Source organism: Carcharodon carcharias, chromosome 9 (genome assembly GCF_017639515.1).
Source record: "Carcharodon carcharias isolate sCarCar2 chromosome 9, sCarCar2.pri, whole genome shotgun sequence".
NCBI classification, from domain to species: Eukaryota; Metazoa; Chordata; class Chondrichthyes; order Lamniformes; family Lamnidae; genus Carcharodon; species Carcharodon carcharias.
The window spans coordinates 77,342,258-77,361,030 of NC_054475.1; the positions used below are offsets into that span (position 1 = coordinate 77,342,258).

The window sequence follows — 18,773 nt, forward strand, 5'->3', positions numbered from 1 at the left end:
CATAGTGTCAGCAGTGCATAATGTCAGCAGTGCAGAGTGACAGCAGTGCACAGAGGCAGCAGTACAAAGTGACAGCAGTGCATAGTGGCAGCAGTGCACAGATACAGCAGGACACAGTGTCAGCAGTGCATAGTGATACAGTGCACAGAGACAGTGGAACACAATTACAGCAGTGCACAGTTAAAGCAGTACACAGTGACAGCAGTGCATAGAGACAGCAGTGCATAGGGTCAGCAGTCCATAGTGACAGCAGTGCACAGAGACAGCAGTGCATAGTGACAGCAGTGAATAGTGCCACCAGTGCACAGAAACAGCAGCACACAGTGACAGCAGTGCACAGAGACAGCAGTACACAGTGAGAACAGTACAGAGAGACAGCAGTACACAGTGACAGCGTTGCACAGTGGCAGCGGTGCATAGTGACAGCAGTACGCAGTGACAGCAGTGCAAGTGACAGCAGTGCATATTTACAGAAGTACACAGTGAAGCAGTGCATAGTGCCAGCAGTGCACAGCGACAGCAGGGCACAGTGACAGCAGTGCACAGTGACAACAGTACACAGTGACAGCAGTGCACAGTGAAAGTCTTACACAGTGACAGCATTGCATAGTGACAGCAGTGCACAGAAGTTGCAGGGCACAGTGACAGCATTACACAGTGACAGCATTGCATAGTGACAGCAGTGCAGCGTGACAGCGGTTATAGTGACAGCCGTGCTTACTGTCAGCAGTGCATAGTGATAGCAGTGCACAGACACCACAGTGCTTTGTGACAGCAGTGCACAGTGACAGCAGTGCACAGAGACAGCAGTACAGAGTGTCAGGAGTGCATATTTACACAGTGCACAGAGAGTGTGGTACACAGTGACAGCAGTGCACAGAGACAGCATTACACAGTGACATCATTGCACAGTGACAGCTGTGCATAGTGACAGCAGTGCACAGTGATAGAGGTGCATAGTGACAGCAGTACACAGTGACAGCTGTGCAAAGTGACAGCTATGCATAATGACAGCAGTGCATAGTGCCAGCAGTGCATAGTGATAGCAGTGCACAGACACCACAGTGCATGGTGACAGCAGTGCACAGTGACAGCAGTGCACAGAGACAGCAGTACAGAGTGTCAGGAGTGCATATTGACACAGTGCACAGAGAGTGTGGTACACAGTGACAGCAGTGCACAGAGACAGCAGTACACAGTGACAGCATTGCACAGTGACAGCGGTGCATAGTGACAGCAATACTCAGTGACAGCGTTGCACAGTGACAGCGGTGCATAGTGACAGCAGTGCACAGAGACAGCTGTGCATAGTGACAGCAGTGAATAGTGCCAGCAGTGCATAGTGACTGCTTTGCAGAGTGTCAGCAGTGCATAGTGAAAGCAATGCATAGTGACAGCAGTACACAGTGACAGCAGTGCATAGTGAAAGGAGTGAATAGTGACAGCAGTGCATAGGGACAACAGTACACATTGTCAGCAGTTCACAGTGACAACAGTGTATAGTGACAGCAGTGCATACTGACAGCAGTGCACAGACACAGCACTACATAGTGACAGCAGTAATCAGTAACAGCAGTGCAGAGACAGCAGTACACAGTGACAGCAGTGCATAGTGACCGCAGTGCACAGTGACAGCAGTGCACAGAGACAGCATTACACAGTGTCAGCAGTGCATACTGACACAGTGCACACAGATTGTGGTACTGATTGACAGCAGTGCACAGTGTCAGCAGTGCATACTTACAGCAGTTCATAGTGACAGCAGTGCACAGAGACAGCATTGCATAGTGACAGCAGTGAATAGTGCCCGCAGTGCATAGTGACAGCAGTGCACAGTGACAGCAGTACACAGTGACAGCAGTGCGTATCATAAACAATATGCACTGCAGCAACTTCCCAAGGCTTCTTTGGCAAAGCCTCTCAAATCAATGATCTCGACCACCTTGAAGGTCAAGTGTATCAACTGCATGGGAACGCAACCAGCTGCAAGTTCCTCTCCAATAAGACATCATCCTTACTTGGAACTATATCAATGTGGCTTCATTGATGCTGAGTCAAATCCTGGATCTCCCTTTCCAACAGCTCATTCCCATCACCACCTTCTCAAGGGCAACTAAGGCTGGATAATAACTTACCTCCTGCCAGCTCTGGCCGTATCCTGAGAATGGATAAACAAAATGTGTGTATGAAGCCTCCGTTTCAGTGCATCAATGCTCTCTGCTTGCAGTACTCCATGTGGCAATGAGTTCCACATTCTCACCTCCCCCTGCATAAAGCGGAAAATGAAGCTATTATTTCTGAGAGCCTAGAGGCTGATCCTGCCTCTACTGATTTTCGCTGTTTGACACCGTCGGTGTAGAACAGTGTCATACCTACAGATCAGGAAACTCTTAAACTCAACCAGAAGTGTATTCACCAACTTTTCATTTATGTTGGAAACCTAGTTGATAGAATTATACACAAGTGCAGGGAAGCTGGTTGGGGCAACATGAGATTATTTTAATCAGCGACTATCTGAAAATTAAAGGAATTTAAGGCTGGTTTCAGAAATGTGCTCTGTCACTTGGAACCTCATGCACTGGGAGTTCACCACATTCACCCACCAAGACTCTGCCCACTTTCAGCCCTAAAACTCCACCCACGTTCACCCACTGAGACCCCACCCCCATTCTCCCTAACCATGATACTCCACTCCTATTCTCCCCTTCCTGGAGACTTTTCCCAAAGTGTCCCCTTCCTGGAGATTCCACCCAGTTTCCCCACAACTCCTCTCACAATGACCCCATTCCCAAAACACATTCCATTGTGTTCCAGAGGCCCTGCTAATAGTGGCTCTGCCCCTGGGATTGCACCCACAGTCTCCCTCACACTGCCCTTGAGACAACAGATCAATTCCCACAGTTCTCTTGCAGCTAGCTAGTAGATTTCCATCTGGATTTGAAGCCATGTCCTGGCCTGACCTCTCACCCACTGCACCTCCTAGCACCCTACTTTTATAAAGTTATTTTTGGGTCTTGGGCATCACTGACAAGAATTGGCCATTCCTAGTCAGCCTGACCTTGTGGCTTGCTACAGTACTTCAGAGAATCACGAAGAGCCCATCATGTTGCTATGGAGTTAGATTCACATCAAGGCCAGGCCAGCTGATGCCGACAGGTTTCCTTCCCTTTTGTGAACCCATCAGTTTTTTCCAGCAATTCAACTTTTATCTTTTTTAAAACTGAATTAAAATTTTCAAGCTGGAACTTGAACTCATGCTCCATGGATTTTTAGTACTGAGGGCTGTGACATCATCTGGACCTCGCAACCCAGCTAAAATGAAGTTGCTGTACTAGATAGGGATTAAAATTGGGAGTTTCTCTGTCCTGGTCTGTTTTCACTGAGTTACTGGGTGAACAAGTAAGGAGCAGCATCCCAGAGCAAAGAAACAGTAAAAACTGGGAAATAAGAATATTGGTCTTAGTTGGTTTTGTATAGCTTAAAATAGAACAGCAATAAAACTGGGAAATAAGAGTACTGGTCTGAACTGTTTTTCCCTTCTGGGATGTGGGAACCAGGAGGGTTTAGCATTGAGAGCAAAGCTTCCTGAAGGGGCCGGCTCTTTAAAAATCTGCATTTTTTTTGTGTGTGTGTTTTTTGCAGGGATCACCACTGTGCTGACCATGACAACACTCAGCACTATCTCCAGGAAAGCATTGCCCAAGGTCTCCTATATCACTGCCATGGACCTCTTCGTCTCCGTCTGTTTCATCTTTGTCTTCGCTGCGCTCATGGAGTATGCCACTCTCAACTACCTTGTAGGGACCAAGAGACCCAACCCCACAAAACGCAAACTTAAACCTGTACGTTTCTAATGACCTGCCCTCTGATTTGTTCACCAAACAGCGTTTTGTTCCCAAATAATTTCTATGGGCAGGTGGATTGATAGATCTAAACATGAAGAACATAAACCAATTGTCAGTGACTGAGTTGGCTTTGGTTAGCTTGGGGCTGGAAGATTCTGTGACTTTTAACAGACAATTTTCTAGTCAGCACACATGCGCACATATACATGTTGGCACCAGGGCCCACGAGAGGGCTTTGCAGATGATGCCAAACACCAGGGCCTGGGGTTTCCAGGCCTGTTCTCTATGTTGCAAATGGAGTTTCTTACTGTCCAGGCTGAGCAGCCAGAACTGCAGACATTGTCAGGCTGGCTTAAAAATAATGATCTGTCAGGCTAAGAGTTCTGATTTTTTTAAAATATGGTCTGTCAGTGCCAGTGTCGCTTTCACTGAGTTGCTGAACTGCTTCTTACCTTCGGGCAGATTTGTTGTTTTGTTTTGAAAAACACACCAGAAAATCACAAAGCTGCCCGAAGATCAGCATCAGCAAAGCAACTGTCAGGAGAGTGCCTGCTTGAAAAATGGTAAGTAAATCCCTGTAATTTTAGAATCAATAGGATAGTGTGTGTGTGTGTGTGTGTGTGTGTGTGGTGTGTGTGTTTGTGGTGTGTGTGTGTGCACGGGTGTGTGTGTGTGTGATGGGTGTGTGTGTGTGTGTGTGTGTGGTTGGTGTGTGGTGTGTGTGTGTGTGGTGGGTGTGTGTGTGTGTGTTTGTGTGTGTGTGTGGCTGTGGTGTGTGTGTGTGTGTGGTGGGTGGGTGTGTGTGTTTGTGTGTGGATGGGTGTGGTGTGTGTGCGGTGTGTGTGTGTGTGTGTGTGTATGTGGTGGGTGTGGGTGTTGTGTGTGTGTGGGTGGGTGGTGGGTGTGTGTGTGTGGTGGGTGGGTGTGGGGATGGGTATTGGGGGGTTTGAAGGGGGTGTGATAGGTTGGGGGAGAGATTCAGGAGGTTGGGGGGAGTTAGAGATTGGTTGCAGGGAGGTTGGAGTGGAGGTTGGAGGGGGCATTGGGGGAAAGTTGGAGGGGAATTTAGCTACAGAGTTGAACTGTTTTTTTAAATGTACGGATTTCTTGGTTGCCACTTTCTTAACGTCAGTCACTCTATGACGAATTATCCTGAGAGAATCAGAATTGGTCTTCTAGTTTCACCATTTTTATAGTTTCTCTGCCTACTGCATGCAGGTATAATGAAGTAAGACAACACCTACATTTATATAGCCACCTTTCACAATGCCCCAAATCACATTACATCCAATTAAGTACTTTGAGTTGTAGACACTGGTGTGATGTAGGCAATGGTATGAAATGGTGGACCAGGCTTGAGGGGCTGAATGGTCCATCTCCTGCTTCTAATGCCTCATCATTCTACATGAAATGAGTTGGGTTAGATGGCTTTTGTCATCCATAATTATGTTGCGAACATAGGGTGGAATCATGGCTGGAGTTCTGTTTATTTTGTTGTTAATGAAAGTTTACTGTGAGCGGGATTTGTGAGGTGAGATTTCCAGGACAGGAGTATGTAATAGGCTCATAGTCAATCAGTAACCTGTTTTACACTGCATATGATTCTCAAGAGTCTTTTCCATTGATTTCAATCTTGTCCTTTTGTCTCCTTCCTTATTATCCCGCGCTATATTGGTGTTTTTTCTGAGTATATTTAAGGCATTGAAGTATTGTGATAAAGATGTGTTGCATAATAGATATTAAAAAAAGTTTGTAGTGAGAAGCAGCAATCAGCAGAGTGTCAAGATTTGCTGATCAAGAGAACACAGCTATAATTGTAAACCATTCAGTCTTTGTGCTCTGGCCTCTTAAAAGTTGTGTTGCATAGAGACACCTAAGGAGTCCAATGCTTCTTCCTGATAATGAAGACCTATGTTGTTCACTCTGTCTACTTTGTTGCTCAGGAGTCATTTGATCTTTCTACCATGTGAAAAGACTGGTTTGATAGAAACCAGTTACATCCCTTGTATGAAATGTTTATATTTAATAATATAATGCAACCAGACAGAAAAAAAGTCTTCTACTACTTCTACAGAATGGAAAAGATCTTGTGCAGTTTATCTGGGTTACAAATATTGAATCTTTGCACCATATGGTCACAGTGACATTAAATTCATATTTGTGGGCATGTTCAGAACATGTTAATGAGAGCTGAGGCAGTCACCAAAATCAGTGTTATCATCTGCACAGTGTTATAAATAACTAATGGGATATTTTCCTGTCAAATTAACAACATTGCACAATGCTGTTAAAGTAAAATTTGTCCTTTCTGGTGTATTTAATAGTCACAGTGAGATCACCTATAAGGTGCATACAAACTAACACTGCATTATATCGTTGCTGCTCTGAATATTAATGACCCATGCTGCATAGATACCAGATGATAATTGTAACCAGATGCCAACAATGGGCGCTATCATTTTACTAGGACCTTTCTGTGATTGTTTGGTGAATTGATTGGTGAACCTTGAAAGGGGAAAAATTATTATGCATGATTGAGTAAGGGTTAAAGTGAGGAGAAATAATAAGGGGCTCAGAAGCAGGAAAAGCACCAGGGTCCATGATTTCTCTCCCTGGCCCTGGTTGACACACACAAAGACGCACATGTACACACATACACACACACATTACAGGGCTAGTGTAGTGATTTTCCAACCGTTGCTTCCCATATGATTCCTTGTGATAAACAGTTGGCTGCAGGTACTGTACCCTTTCGGAATACTCAGGGAGTTTGCTTGTGAATGCAGCACAGTGTTACAGGGAGATAAACTGTACCTACCCATGGTGTGGGAGGGATGCTGTGACAAACATAACGCCAGACTTGTACCAGTTACCTCTTTATTTTTTATAGAATAGCACTAGAACTGTTAGTTGGTGCAGCTGGAACATGCCAGCCTCAGGAAAGGTATGAAAGGCGAATGGAAGTGGGTCTTCTCTCCCTGCATTACACAAAGAGGCTGTCATTTCTGTGCTGGCTGATTGATTTTTACTTTAAAATAGCCAATCTGTCAATTTTAATGTCATACTTAAATAAGGAAATAAAGAAATAAATACGCAGTAATTGATTATAAAATAATTTGAAATTAAGCTAAATTCCACCTGCAAACACTAATCCAGAACTGACTGTGTTTATTTAGTTTCAGAATAAATTATTGCTAACCAGTAAATAAAAATTTGCAATGACTGCACAGTCAGTATGTTGGCACAGCAGTGTATGGGTATATGTGTGGACAGCAAGGCTGTCCCAGGTTTATCTCATCGACAGGAAACCTCTCTACCTTGAGTCACTTCAAAGTTGCTGCTGTGTGAGATACAGACATTCAGACACACAAGGAGGAGGAGGAGGATCATCTTAATAATTCTCAGTCGCCTTTAGGAGAAAGCACAAGTTCAGGAAGGGGAGGGTGTTACAGTCAGGGTAAGAGGAATCTAGACAAGATGGAGAAGGATTTCTCACAACCACAATCCTATTTAACTGGTAGACTGCACTCGCTACCTGTGAGAATAAGACTAAAAACCACAGGAAATATGGCCTGAATGATAATCATGGCATTGTGAGGCAGTCCAAGGGATAAGGGAGCAGAATTAAAACAGAAAGGCTACGGTCATCAGGGATTCGATAATTAGCATGAATTGCTAATGAATTTGGTCTATCATGCATGTGCCCACTCTTTGGTAGGTAATATCCAATTAGTTCTACATCCCTTACTCTTTCCCGAGAGCTTTGTGAAATGTTTCCCTTCAAGTGTTTATCCAGTTCCGTTCTGAAAGCTACCTATTGAATCACTTTCCACCATCATTTCAGACAGCACATTTCACATCACAAGTCACTGTGGAAGAAAGAAAACGCTCCTCATTCACACCCCACCCCACCACCCCGTTCCCACCCACCACCCCCACCCCCCCTTCCCCCATCCCATACCCCACCCCTCATACCCTCACCCCATCCCCCCATACCCCACCCCCCACACCCCCACCTCACCCCACATCCCCACCCCACCACCCCCCCACCCCACATTCCCACCCCATCACACCACCCCACCACCCCACCTCACAATTCCCCTCCTCCCACATTAGACTGCCATCGCCCCTTTATCAACCGGCATGAAAGACTTGCAGTCATCCAGTCCTCTTACACTGCTCCCTTTAGCCTTTCTTTTCTTTGTGGGATATGGGCATTACTAGCAAGATCAGCATTCATTGCCTATCCCTAATTACCCTCGAAAGTGGTGAGCAACCCTCTTGAATGGCTACAGAATGTATAATGATTCTTATCTGAATTTTTCAACACAGCTTGATACAACTGAGTGGTTTGCTAGGCCAATTCAGAGAGAGCTTAACGGTCAACCACATTGCTGCGAGTCTGGAGTCACATGTAGGCTAGGCTGGATAAGGATGGCAGATTTCCTTCCCTAAAGGACATTAATGAACCAAGTGGGTTTTTAATAACAATTTGGTAGTTTCGTGACCATTATTAGTGCTGTAGTGACACCATTGGTGTTAACCATTGCTCTTCTGAGTCAAAACCCACTCCAGGACTTGAGCACAAAAATCCAGTCTGCCACTCTGCTGCAGTACTGCAGGAATACAGTATTAGTGTATTATTCTTCTTGACTAGTGAAGACAAATAGAAAGCACATATTTAGTTCCTCAACTGTACCCTCAGCCTCCACAAGATCTCCTGTTTGATCTCTAATTAGCCACAGCTTTTCTTTGACTACTCTATTCCTATTTATATGTTTGTAAAAGACTTTCATGTCACCTGATAATTTATTTTCATACACTTTCTTTGCATTCCTGTTCCACCCCTTTTTGTCCTTTCCCTTTTCAGTTCTCCTCTGTATTTTCTGTATTCAGCTGGTCCAGAAGGTTGCAGGCATAAAGAAGAAGCCAGAGTCATTAGAAAGGAACTTGGAAAGGGAGGGGAAGATCATATTGTGATCCATGTTAGGACTAATGACACAGAGAAGAGGAGGGAGGAAGTGCTGTTAACAGAGTATCAGAGATTAGAAACTGATAGGAATCTTAGGATTATTACCTGAGCCGCCTGATCATTGATTTGGAGATGGGAAGATGAGGAATGTGAATGTGTGGCTGAAAGACGGGTGTGGAAAGGAAGGTTTAATTACATAGGGTTCTGGCACTGTACTGTACTAATGGGATTGGTTTCACGGTAACTGGACTGGGACAAGTGCCCCAGTGGAGAGCATGAATAGGGCACGGGTTAAGATTTTGAACTAAGACGAACGGAGAGGAGGGATTTGTTGAAAATTACACAAGCTTGAAGATGAAAGAAAAATGAGATGAGAGTAGTGGTCGGATAATGATAAAGAAGTAGAGTAACATAAAAGTTCAGGAAATGGATACAATTGTAGAGATAAGTATGAAATGGCAGTTAAAATATAATTAAGCGCATGGAGCAATTAATGAAAAACAAAATAAACTGCATGGACTAGGAACCAAGACAGGAGAACTGGAGGCGATAATTCATAGTGAGGAGCCAGATGTACTCATGAAACATGGTTACATAAAGAACAGGACAGGCAATTAAATATTGCAGGATATATTTCGAAAGGTTGGGAGAAGGGATGGCTGTGCTAATTAGAGACAACATCATGACAATAGAGAAAGGGGCTTAACTGACATCAAGGTAGACACAGAAGCCACATGGAAAGAAATAAAGATAAGATAGGGTCCAAAACAGAAAATTAATCCTCCTGAGTGGAACTTTAATTATGATTAGGTTAATTTTGGGTAAAATTCACATTTCAAATGCACCACATTAATGGAAAAGATACTGAAGGTAAAAAGAAATCTACAACAGGTACAGACACACGGGTCGGAATCGCCTGTGCCCGCTGGAGTCAGGCGTGCTCAGTGGCATGAGTGGACAATATGGCGAGAAGGCCAAAAATCGATTTCACGAGGTTGTGAAACCAGTTTGTGATCGTCTGCTCAGCCCGTTGATGGCAGGCCGCGTTTCCCACCATCGGACATAGGGAACCTCATTGTAACGCATCAACATGTCATTACAAGGCCAGCCTGCCGGAATCATCCATCCCACCCACCCCCACTGGATCGTCAGCCCACTTCAATCATGCCAACGTGTTTCACAGCAGCAGATAAAAGGCTTGCACTTGTCGAGCTGCATTTTGAGGGGAACTCAAAGGTGAGTGCATAGTAACGTTGCGGAGCGCTGGCAAGGAACACCTGTTGGACTTCAAGGTTGAGGCGACTTGGGGCAAGGGGCCAAAGGCTGCTCTGCAGTTGAGGTGAGTTTGCTGGTTGGGGTGGTGGGTGCAAAGGATGTCCTGTGGTTGGAGGTAGCGCACAAGCGCGTGTGGGGTAGGGCGGGTCAGGGAAGCGGCCCTGCATTAGGGAAACCTAATAAAGTGATCATTTCCCTGCAGCTGAGACAGTTCAGACGCAGCCACATTGATATGATTGGAGTTGGACCTCCAGCTTATCTGCTCACTCAAGCAATGCAGAAGCATAAAAATGCCACCAAGTGCTCCAGAGCTTTTAACCACCACCCCAGATGCACTCCCCCCACCCCCCCACCCCCCACCCCCACCACCACCTCCAGCACCAACTGGAAACTAATGAGCATTTTAGCAGAACAGTTGGATGACTGCACATGTTGTACAATCTCCTTGCTGAAGCTGGCCATGGAGCAGTCACTGGTCGAGGCAGACATAGCCCCCTGCAATGTCATCATCCCGGTTTGGACCAGTCTCCCCTATGGTTCAAGCTAACAGTGCAGCCGTGCAGCATGGGTTAGGAAAATAGCTGTGCCTGAGCTGAGAGCACAGCCTGCAGTTCAATGGGCAAAATTGCCGCCAATTGGTCCGGTGGAGTTGGGTGGATGTGGATAGGGTTTCGGGCAGCCATGAAATGCACTAATCTCTGGCCATCTAAGTGGTGGCAAGGGCTCCCTGCGATGCGGTAAGGGACCTTTATACTTAACCAAGAGAGGTTCTTAGTACAACCATGCTAACCCACGTGTCTCTCTATTTCATCCTGCAGGAGGAGTACATCAGGATCATGGATCCTGGTGAATTAGCTGTCTGCCTCGTGGCGTACAGAGAGCGAACACAACAGAAAAGAGAATGAATGAGGTGCCTAGATGTGCAGATGGAGGAGCAGCAACCTTTGGAAGAAGAAATGACTGGGGCTCCCACACACGCCACCGAAGAGCCACAGCGAGCCAATGCTGGAGGGTGCCTAGCGGCACCCAGGGTCTATAGATGCTGCCTTTCATTCCTGCAGATGACTGAGAACCAGTGTCGCCGAAGACTGCGCATGTCTAGAGAACTGGTCGGTCACATCTGCCACTGGCTGCAAGATTTGACGCCACGGGAACATGGAGGGCATTCACTGCCAGTAGCCCTGAAAGTGACTGCGGCACTCAATTCTTATGACAGTGGCACCTTCCAGGGCTCCACAGGTGACCTGTGTGGGATCTCAAAAGCCTCCACCCACAAATGCATCCATGAGGTCACGGATGACATCTTTGCGAGGATACACAACTTTGTACATTTCGCCCAGGACCAGGACAGCCAGGATGCAAGACGATTGGATTTGCCCACATCTCAGGTTTCCCACAGGTGCAGGGTGCTATTGACTGCACTTATGTGGCGCTCAGATCTCTGTCGCTACACACAGTGGACTACATTAGCCACAAGGGCTTCCATTTGCTGAATGTCCAGCTGGTGTGTGACCATCAGGAACGCATCTTGCAGGTGTGTGCACGGTTTCCAGGGAATGTGCACGACGCCTACATCCTCAGTCGGTCACAGATCCCTGATGACTTCCAGGGTCTAGAGAAGCTGCAGGAATGGCTTCTCGGGGACAAGGGCTACCCACAGAGGCTGTGGCTGATGACACCCATGTGGCGGCCTCAGACTGCAGCAGAGCGACGCTATAATGAGGCTCATGCTGCAGCTCACAACTTGGTGGAGCAGACCATCGGGATGCTGAAAATGAGGTTCCGGTGCCTGGACCAGTCTGGTGGAGCCCTGCAGTACAGTCCACAGGGGGTGTCATGCATCGTCATCATCTGCTGCGTCCTTTATAACCTGGTACTGTAATGGGGACAGGGGCTGGCTGAGGAGATGGAAGAGCTGGGGGTCTCCTCTCATGAGGAGGACATCAACGGTGATGACAGGGATGAGGCCCTCGCACAGGCCAGATGAGGCAGGTGTGCTCATGAGGCCCTTATAGCTGCTAGATTTGTGGAGGATGATGACGACATGCAGTGAGGAGACACCATAGATCCTCATATTGCATCAAGAATGTTTGACTCCAGTCTGGCTTATGGCAGCGCACATACCCTCTGTGAGAATGCTCCTGTCATGGAGATGCACTGGAGGCCCCAATAGTTGCTCAATTGCAGGAGGATGATGATGACATACAGTGAGGACACTCCATAACTCTTCACATAGCCTATGAGAATGTCTGACTCCTGTCTGGCCGAGGGCAGCTCACTTGTGCTCCATGATCAGGGTGATTTCATAGAGACGCAGTCATGAAACTTTAAAAGCGTCTGATCCTTTGTCCACCTTCAGCACCTGACCCCTTCAGGAGCACAATGTCACTGGTTACAGATGTTGAAGAGATGGGGGCCAGCCCCACTTTAAATGTGCTGAGAGAAGCATATTATCTAAATGGTGAGAGATTGCAGAGCTGTGAGGTGCAAAGGGATCTGGGTGTTCGAATGCATGAATCACAAAAGGCTAGTATGCAGGTACAGCAAGTAATTAGGAAAGCTAATAGAATATTGCCATTTATTGCAAGGGGAATTGAATACAAAAATAGAGAGGTTATGCTCCAGTTGTACAGGGCACTAGTGAGACCACATTTGGAGTACTCTGTACAGTATTGGCCACCTCATTTAAGGAAGGATATAAATGCATTGGAAGCAGTTCAGAGGAGGTTTACCAGACTAATACCTGGAATGGGTGGGTTCTCTTATGAGGAATGGTTGGACAGGCTGGGCTTGTATCTGCTGGAGTTTAGAAGAGTAAGAGGTGACTTGATTGAAACATATAAGATCCTGAGGGGTCTTGACAGGGTGGATGTGGAGAGGATGTTTCCTCTTGTGGGAGAATCTAGAACTAAGGGTCATTGTTTAAACATAAGGGGTGGCCCATTTAAAACAGAGATGAGGTAAAATTTTCTTGCTCAGAAGGTTGTGAGTCTTTGGAACTCTCTTCCTGAAAAGATGGTGGAAGCAAAGTCTTTGAATATTTTTAGGTAGAGGTGGATAGATTCTTGATAAGCAAGGGGGATATAGGTTATTGGGGGGAGGCAGGATGCAGATTTGAGGTTACTATCAGATCCGTCATGATCTTATTAAATGGTGGAGCAGGCTCAAGAGTCTGAAATGTCTCATCATGCTCCTTGTTCATATGTTTCTATGTTCGAGAGCATACAGAAAGAATGATGGAACTCTGTGGCACCTGCCCACTACACTCTGGCAGCAATGACCAGCACTGCCGAGGTGCAGGCATCAGTAATGTCTCCAGGCAGTGTGAGGCTGGACCATCACTTTGGTCTGAAGGCTGCACAGGGCACAGGGAAGAGGCCCTGGACTGAGACATCTGCCTTTATCTTGTGCAGAAAGGTTCCACATCCAAGTGACACAAACACTGCTCATTAGGACAAGGATCCATAGGCAATGAGACATTCTTGGGAGTTTATTGGCAATAGCGAACATTATGTGCAAGTGATTAACCTCCATGCCCAGACTGTGCAGCTAATTCTTCTTAACCCTCCCAACCCTGCTGCCATGTCTTAGTTCTCCCCGGCAGAGGTGGAGGCAGCCTGCTGATGTGATGTGACTGTGGCTATGTGACTGCTATATGACTGTGATGACCTTGACAAATGTCCTCTGGAGGGCTGATACCTGGAGGGCCCTGGCCTGCTTTCAGGGTCCTGCTGTGTCGCAGTGGCACCCTCTGGCCTCTAGCAGTCCTCCGAATGCCGGACACCTGGGAAGTCTCTGCCTCTGCCTGCTGTGGATCAGACAGTGTGATGTGCTCACTGGATTGTGACTCTGAGGCTACTCTAAAACTTGGTCCCACTGAGGCATGTGTCTCTGCACTGGTAGAGGGTGTAGGTAGGCACTGTGGCGGGTTTTCAGCAAGGTTTCAGCAGATTCCTCTTTTGAGCATCCCTCAAGTCTTGATTGGAGGCCCTGGGTTGTAGACTCCATTGGCAGTTTCCCAGATGTGCCTGTGAAAGCAAGTAGAGATAATTAGTGCATGGCAGTGGCCTGTGAAGCAGGACACATCACTCACAGCATGGCTGTCTGATAGATGTTGCACTGCTGGATCCTCACTTGGTAGAGCACCGCTGATCTCACTGACAGCACAGAAATGGTCCAGATCCTCACCAGCCAGCTGGATGGCTCTGTTTTCAAAGTACGTGAGGACCTTAATTTCAGACATTGCTCCACCGGTCTGCGACCTCTCCCTGTTGTTGTGTGCCAGCTTCTCCTGCATGAATAAAGATAGAGAGAGTGTAAGCAGGGTGCCTGCCAGGCCAGATTATAAGTATGTCTGGTATGTGTGAGTAATGAGTGGTGCCATGGACAGGATGAAGATAATGAAGACGTGTGTGAGACAGTGAATGGTGATGTCCCTTGACTTGGCAGTGAGTGAAGGCCCTGTGGATGTGTGATGGGTTTGAGAATGTGTGAGTTGAGAGTGATGAGAAGAGTGACTTACCCTGGTGGAATGGAGAAGAACATTCATCCTCTTGAGTGGGTGTCTTCTTTTGCAGGGCATTGGCGCTGACCACTGCTGCCACAGCCTCCTAAGCCTGATTAATTAGGCTGCTGTCATCTGGCGGCCAGGGCTGTGGTAAAGGACATCCCGGCGGACCCCCGCTGTGTCCAAAAGGTGCTCAAGGGATGCATATTTGAACCTGGGGCTGCAGCCTTCTTGCCTTTTAGGGACATGTCTTCTTTGCAGCGGTCCTGGGCTGGAAGCACTGAGGTGTGCGCACGGCTGCGCTTTAAATATGGCACCCGGCATGATAAAGTGGCAAAATGATAGCATGGCGGGTGAACGAGAAACTGCCCACCATGGAAACAGTGTGTTTTCTGGGAATGCATAATTAATGCGGCAGGTTTGGGATGTGAAAAGCTGCCATTGCGGCCAGCGGGTAAAATGTCATTTTGCCCACCCACTGTTGCATTTAGTGAAAATCTTGGATGATTGTGCCCACGGTCATGTTCCCAGAAGTTTTACCAGGCAACATCTGATGGAAGGAATGGTCCCCTGTTCTATTTTTGTGAACATGCATGTGCAGATAATAGACACAGCAACACACAACAGCCTGTATACCTTGTAATCTGCCATTCGCAGCATTCCACCTAAAAATGGAAGTGGAGGAAGAACTACATAGGCAAATTCATTGAATGAGTAAATAATAATCATGGTAGATTTCAACTACATACAAAGAAACTGGCAAGAAGAGATTGGGATGGAGTTACAGTGTGTCCATTTTCTCATCAAGTATGTAAGAAGTCTAAGAAGAGAGGAAACATTGCTGTATCTAGTAATGGGAAATAAGCAGAACAGGTAAGAAAAGTGAGCACACGGAACATCTAGGCAATAGTGATCATAAGCCTTATGATGAAGAGTGAAAAGGATATGAATAAGACAAAGACCAAAGTAATATATTGGACAAAGATGGAATGAGAATAGAACTGTGGAAGATGAACTGAAAAAAGAAGCAAAAAAAGGGATAGAACAGCAGAGAGAAATATTGAAAACAGCAAGCAATAGGGTTCAGAAGACATATGTTCTGACTAAAAAAAAGCAAACTAACCAATAATAAATTATCATAGATGAATAAAGAGGTAAGGGTAAAATGAAACTTGTGAGAAAGTATATACAAACTGCATGAACAATAAAAGTGAGGGTGATAAAAGGAAATCCCTAGCAGGAAAGAAATCAAAAATCAATTAGAAAGCAGAGGAACTAGAACATTAAATTATAAAGCAATATGAAAAGAAATAGTGAAGTTTTCTACAATGGTATGCCGGTAAATGACAAATGACAAATAAAAATAACAATGGGATCACTTAGGGAAAAACACTATAAACAAATAGCTAACACAGTTTAAAATTGTGGATCAACAATATTGCCTCAGTATTTACCAGGGAGACTTCTAGGGAGGACATGGTGTTAAATAATAAGAAAAGATGTAAAAACATGGAAGGTAGAAATAGAGGAGGTAAATTAAACTTAGGCTGTATAAAATCCTGTTTGGCTTGCCTCTTTGCATGTTAAAATAGTTTCAGGCCAGTTAGCTCAGTTGGCTACATGGCTAGAGTGTGATACAGAATAACAGCAATAGCGCAGACTCAATAGTACAGAGGCCTGCCTCCTTGCCATGTCCTAAGCTTGATCAGAGTGGTGCTCCTCAAGCTATATGTAACCAATTGTCTCTCCCTCATGGAGAGAGTTGCCTTGGATTTCTCATGGGCTATGGCTAATTACCTGGCAAGAGGTAGCAGAGACACTATTAAGTAAGTGTGGAAATACCTCAGAAAAGGGTATAGTGCCAAAAGCTGCCAGTCTGTTAATGTGATTTCTATATTTAAAAAGGGAGATAGAACAAGTTTAGTTAGAATTATTAACCAGTTAGATTATCATCAATGACAGTGGACATATCCTTATTTAAATGTGTAATAGAAATAAAATCTCTAAACTAAAAATATAGGGGAGAATAGTGAACTCAGGTTTAAAAAGGGAAGATCTTGCTTGACCAACCTTATTGACTTCTTTGAAGAAATAACAAAGAGTAGACAAAGTTAATGTCATAGATGTAATATACTTAAATTTTCAAAAGGCCTCCAATAAGATACCGCATATAGATTTTGTGCTCGGTGGGAGTATGCTCATCTCAGATTTGAAAGATCTCAGGTTTAACTCCCATTCAAGAAATATGAGCACAAAATTCAGGCTGATGCTCCATTGACAGTGCTTGGATAGTGCTACACTGTCAGTGGCAGCAGTGAGGAAGTGTTGCACTATTGGATATGTTGTCTTTTGAATGAAACATTAAGCTAAGGCCCCACTTGCCCTTTCATGTAAAAGATCCCATGGCACTATTTAAAGAAGAGCAGAAGATTTCCCTGCAGTGTTCTGGCCAAGGCTTTGTTCCTATTTTATCTCCACTGTCCATTGAAGACAAATCCTGCTGAGTACCTGAGCCTAGCTCAACATGATGGGTGTGAGCTATGACTAAGACAGGTTAATGAATCCCCTATTGTGAGAGAAACAAGTGTTAGGGCCCAGCGCATTACTATTTTAGTCACCTTTCGCCTCTATTGTGTGAGTAGACAATGCTTCAGAAGCTCAGCATTTAAGTGTTACTATTTTTCATATCCTTCACAGTGTTCTGTTACTGTAGAGTGGAAAATCTCCTGCTGCAGCTCAGGATAGAGTGTTTATGACCATTTTTAGCTCCAAACTAGAGGCCTGAATCTGTCTCAAAATTGGTATTGGGCCTCATTATCTTTACTTGGTCACCTACCGGCAGCTCAATTCTTCGCTAAATGTTGGGCCACTTGCCTCACGGGCTCTGGTCTGGAGACAAGTACCCAATAGTGAGGGCCCAGATGAAAAAATAGTAAAAACTGGGAAATAAGAGCCCTGGTCTAAATATTTTTCTTTCCTTCTAAAGAGGGGTGTTGGTGGAGCAGCAACTGGGGGAGGAGAGGTTATTGTGAGTGCTGTGGAGTCAGGGTGGCAGGGGTGAGGTTACGCTGCTAATCCTCTGGCTTCACAGCCACATCTCTTTTACCATTGACACTGCAGCAGTCTATACAAAATCAGGATCCTGCTCCAACTCAAAGCCACTTAACCCTAGCAAAAGGACCAAAAAGAACCATTAGAACCATAGAACCATAGAAAGGTTACAGCACAGAAGGAGGCCATTTGGCCCATCTTGTCAATGCCATCTCGAGGACATCCAGGTGCCCTTTCTAATCCCACCTTCCTGCACCCAGCCCATAGCCCTGCAGTTTACAGCACCATAGGTGCAGATCCAGGTACTTCTTAAAACAGTTTAAAGTTTTTGCCTCTATCACCAACTTGGGCAGCGAATTTCAGACACCTACTACCCTCTGCGTAAAAAAGTTCTTCCTCATGTACTCCCTACACCTTCTGCCACTTATCTTGAATCTATGCCCCCGGTTCTAGAATTCACCACCAAGGGAAACAATTTTATCCTGTCCACTCTATCTATTCCCCTCATAATTTTGTACACCTCTTAGCTTTCTTTATTTTAAGGAAAATAACCCTAACCTATCCAATCTCTCCTCATAACTACACTTTTCTAACCCTGGCAACATTCTTGTAAACCTCCTCTGCATTCTCTCCAGAGCTATTACGTCCTTCCTTCCATTAGTCCCATTGCTTGCGCATATAAGGAACCTGACATCTGTCCCAGGTGGCTCTGAGGATGTCTGAAAGATGAGCCCAGCAAATTTAGCAGCAGCATGGCCATTGGTGCAGGTTGAGCCTGGATCATCCCATTGCTAAATCAGTGATTAGTACTAATGTCAACTTGGCTCAAAAACAGCAAATTCAATCACTGAAGTGTTTGATTGTGTACATCCAATTATCAGACAGGATAAGGTGATGAAAGAATCAGAATCCACAGTAATGGGACATCTTGGGGATGTGATTCATTGACAATCCACATCATCCGGTATCGAGAACCTAAGCTTCAGACTCTTGCTATTCGGCTTCCTGTGCTCTGGAACATCAATGTGACTGTGGCCCAACAATGGTTCAGTTTAATTGTGTGCTCCAGTTGATCCCAGGGTTTTGGAAAGCAGTGATATTTCTGGTGGATCCCATTGAGAAT

At 45.5% G+C, this 18,773-nt stretch overlaps 1 protein-coding gene across 2 annotated transcripts in view; it reads left to right on the plus strand.

The window, feature by feature from the left end:
* Positions 1-18,773, plus strand: part of LOC121282102 (gamma-aminobutyric acid receptor subunit gamma-4-like) — an 885,955-nt gene that overhangs the window by 866,126 nt on the left and 1,056 nt on the right. Inside the window, exon 8 of one of the 2 annotated variants that reach the window (XM_041195567.1) lies at positions 3,643-3,842. The exons of the other annotated variant lie outside the window; for it this stretch is intronic. Coding sequence (XP_041051501.1) covers positions 3,643-3,842 — 200 coding nt within the window. The remainder of the gene's footprint in view (positions 1-3,642; positions 3,843-18,773) is intronic. 2 annotated transcript variants of the gene reach the window in all.